The sequence below is a fragment of the Phytophthora infestans genome, genomic scaffold, assembly GCF_000142945.1.
Source record: "Phytophthora infestans T30-4 supercont1.236 genomic scaffold, whole genome shotgun sequence".
NCBI lineage: Eukaryota > Oomycota > Peronosporomycetes > Peronosporales > Peronosporaceae > Phytophthora > Phytophthora infestans.
In genome coordinates, this window is record NW_003303523.1 from 9895 (window position 1) to 12968 (window position 3074).

Genomic DNA, 3074 nt, shown 5'->3' on the forward strand with positions numbered 1-3074 from the left:
TTCGCAAACATTATGTCAGCTTTACTCCAATCAAGTCAGTCGCTCATCACCCACGTACTCGCTCAGCTTGGCCAGCAGAGTGGCACTACAGTAGATAATAGGCACTCACTCACCCGATGGACAAAAACAGGAATGACTACCGAGGTGCCGCTGACGAATTGCTGCCAATGAACACTTGCCCGCTGGCAGCAATTCGATGCGCTTGTGGTCTCCGACGCAGATTCGCGAATGAAGCTGAAAAGCAAACAGCGGACGCGGCCAGCCAGTGGTTGGTGGCTGAGCTACTTGCGCAAGTAAACAGTCAGCCGGCATCCCATCCGCGGTTCGTGCGCTCGACACTGTCCATCGAGAGCTCGTGCTTGCCAAATTACTCACTGTGGCGGGATCACTCCGTCGCCTTATATTTATGAGGGTGTGTTTTTTCATACGTTATTGCAGTAAACAGGGAGCTATGAGGGTAGAATGATCGTGATATTGAGGGGAACGCGAATAAGAATTATCAGCATACACAGATTAGGTCCAGATGCAAAATACCCATCCGGGTTTGTATCTCCAAAAATTCTTTGCATCAGTGTACCAATTCGCTGGTACCAGCTTGCTCACCGCCAAATGTGGGTATCCTCTCCAAGTTGAAGCTTTCAATACTGGCCCCTATCAAACTTGCTGTAACGTAATGGTAAAGGAAGATTGAACAAGCATCTACACAGCAATCACTTCCAAGCAAGGCCATGTGCAATTTGATTCCTACGCAAAACCGCTCTCATTATAATAGATACACTCTATGTTGTTTATAATCCAATCGACTGGTAATACTCGTCGCACCATGCGTACAACAGCAGCATCTCCAGTGTGCATTTATCTACTGCAGCTGCCGTATTGCTTGCCCCACAAGACGATGTCCACTGTGTCCTGTACACCGAGTTCTCTTGTCTCCACGCACACGCTCTGATCCGTTGACTCTTTCGACGATCTTGAGGGAAATCCTCATCTAGCTGAGCCAGTTCCAGACTCCAGAGATCGTCCAGCAGCGTCGTGTCATCTTGGCCGCCGAACAGGAATACACGCGGCACCTTACTACCTGGCAGTGAGGAAACAAAGGCGCTAGCAGCCCAGTACCGAGGCACAGGACGCTGTTCGTCAAGAGCGCTCTCATCCTCTCCAGATGCAGTAGCGACAGTTCTCCATCCGTCGATCAGATCTTCGAGACGCTTCAAACGAACGTCCAGTTGCGACTCGAAGCGAGAAGCTGCCATCGCCGTCCTGGACCCGAGAGACGCTCGTCGAGGAGACTTGAGTCCACGCCCGACAGCCATCAACTCAAACGGAGTCAGCAACGTTGCCCGTCCTGCATGAACTCTCCTCTCAGCGATACTGGGGCTTTCTCTGTCGGTCAGAGACGCAAGTTGCGTCCATCGAGCAGTTGGCGCGACACCGAGCGCCACACTGGGGGTATAATCCAGTCGATACAAGTCGCTCAGTTCCGAGCCAGTACCTCCCGCTGTGCCTCCGAAGATGAACATACTGCTCCCGACTACGACAACCGAGTGCTGGAACCGCGCGGTCGGGGCCGTTCCCGTTGCTATGGACGACAGATTCGTCCACGTGAAGGCAGGAACGCAAGGCGCAACGTCGAAAGTGACGTCCCACGAGTCCAGGGTCCCGACAAAGCCGTCCGCTGCAGTGTCAGTCAACTCAAGCGTCCAGTTCCCGGCAACAGGCAGCTGATGGAAGACCGAGAGCGCTTCGAGACTAGACGTCGACACGAACTGCAGTTTCTCCGTTCTTGGGACGCATTCACTCTTATCTGCAGCTTCGTCGGGACTCCGCATAGGATGATGACATCGGGTCGTAAGTGTATATGCTTTCGGTCGATAGGTCGATCATGATAGCGCACCAATAATTTCCATTACAATTGATGGGAACGAGCACCTTTTCGTCCGAAACCCCGGCGAAAAGAGACACAAGGCCCTCCATGTCTGTAGTGTTTTTCCCGTTGACAGCTACACCGACGTGGCTCGAATCAATGGTGACCACCCCTGGTGTGGACGCAAACATCACGTTCATCACCGCATACATGCACTCGTCCCCGAGTGACCCTCTGGCAGCAAGGTCTAGTAGATGTATCTGTGCTCCAATGTTAGTCTTACTAGCCTTATTTCGAGGTAGTACAGTGACAAGATGACGTACCGAGTCAGAGCGAATCTGTAGCTGCTTAAGCTTGCTTGGTATCTCATGGTCTGCTTCAATAGTGTAGTCCGGGCTAAGCGGCTGGGTGAAGTCGATTCGGCTGATCCAGTTCAGCGCTTTGTCAATAGAGTCGAAGATTGTAATTGCGTGATGCCAACCTTTCATCATTCGTAATGTCGTTGTTGAGAGCACACCCAGACTAATAATCTCGACCGATACGTCTCTCTCCGATAATCCAGACGTTTTGCGTTGAAGCGCGGAAACCTTCGCGTCACACTTTCTGAGTATGTCTTTGGAAAGCACTCGAGTCAGCAAACTTGAGTCTGTCAGCGTCTTGCCTGCAGGGAGTTTGCTCGTCTGTCGGGCCACTGGGGGTTTAGGCTTAGTCCCAAATGTATACACTTGTAGTCGTCGAGCAAGTTCAGCGGAGGATGAATAGGTAGCGTTCGTGGAAAGGCTTTCGTGAACGGACCGCAAGCTTATTTGCAAGTCAAACAGCGTTGAATCTGCCTCTACACTCCGAATCAGCCTGTTTCGGTTTGCTTTCTTTGCTTTTGGCGTGACTTTAGGTCTCCCTCGTTGACGCACTGGACTCGCAATTTCGAACTCCACATCTCTGTCTTCAATATCAACTGTAGATAATCTGGATGTAGTTGTGTAAAAATCTCCCTCACTGGCTTGAGCTACGGATGGTGTTTCATTGACTGGTTTTGATAGTGCAGAAATGCTATGTTCGGGCACAATCGGTTTCGGTTCAGGCACAGTTGGTCCGATATTAGGCGCGGGCGTAGCAGCGTCAAAACCCCGCGGCGATTCAAACGGCTTCAAGCCACCCGCGCACCATAGAGGCATCCGGAAACGCTGCCCTGAGTACCGACAACTCCGTA

At 51.6% G+C, this 3074-nt stretch overlaps 1 protein-coding gene across 1 annotated transcript; it reads right to left on the reverse strand.

Moving 5' to 3' along the window:
- Positions 1 to 136: 136 nt before the first annotated feature.
- Positions 137 to 2355, reverse strand: PITG_20982 (uncharacterized protein; the record flags this gene model as incomplete). Its single annotated transcript, XM_002895153.1, has 4 exons — positions 137 to 276; positions 941 to 1675; positions 2075 to 2111; positions 2188 to 2355. The coding sequence occupies 4 exons, from the start codon at positions 2353 to 2355 to the stop codon at positions 137 to 139; spliced, it is 1080 nt and encodes a 359-aa protein (XP_002895199.1).
- Positions 2356 to 3074: the final 719 nt, after the last annotated feature.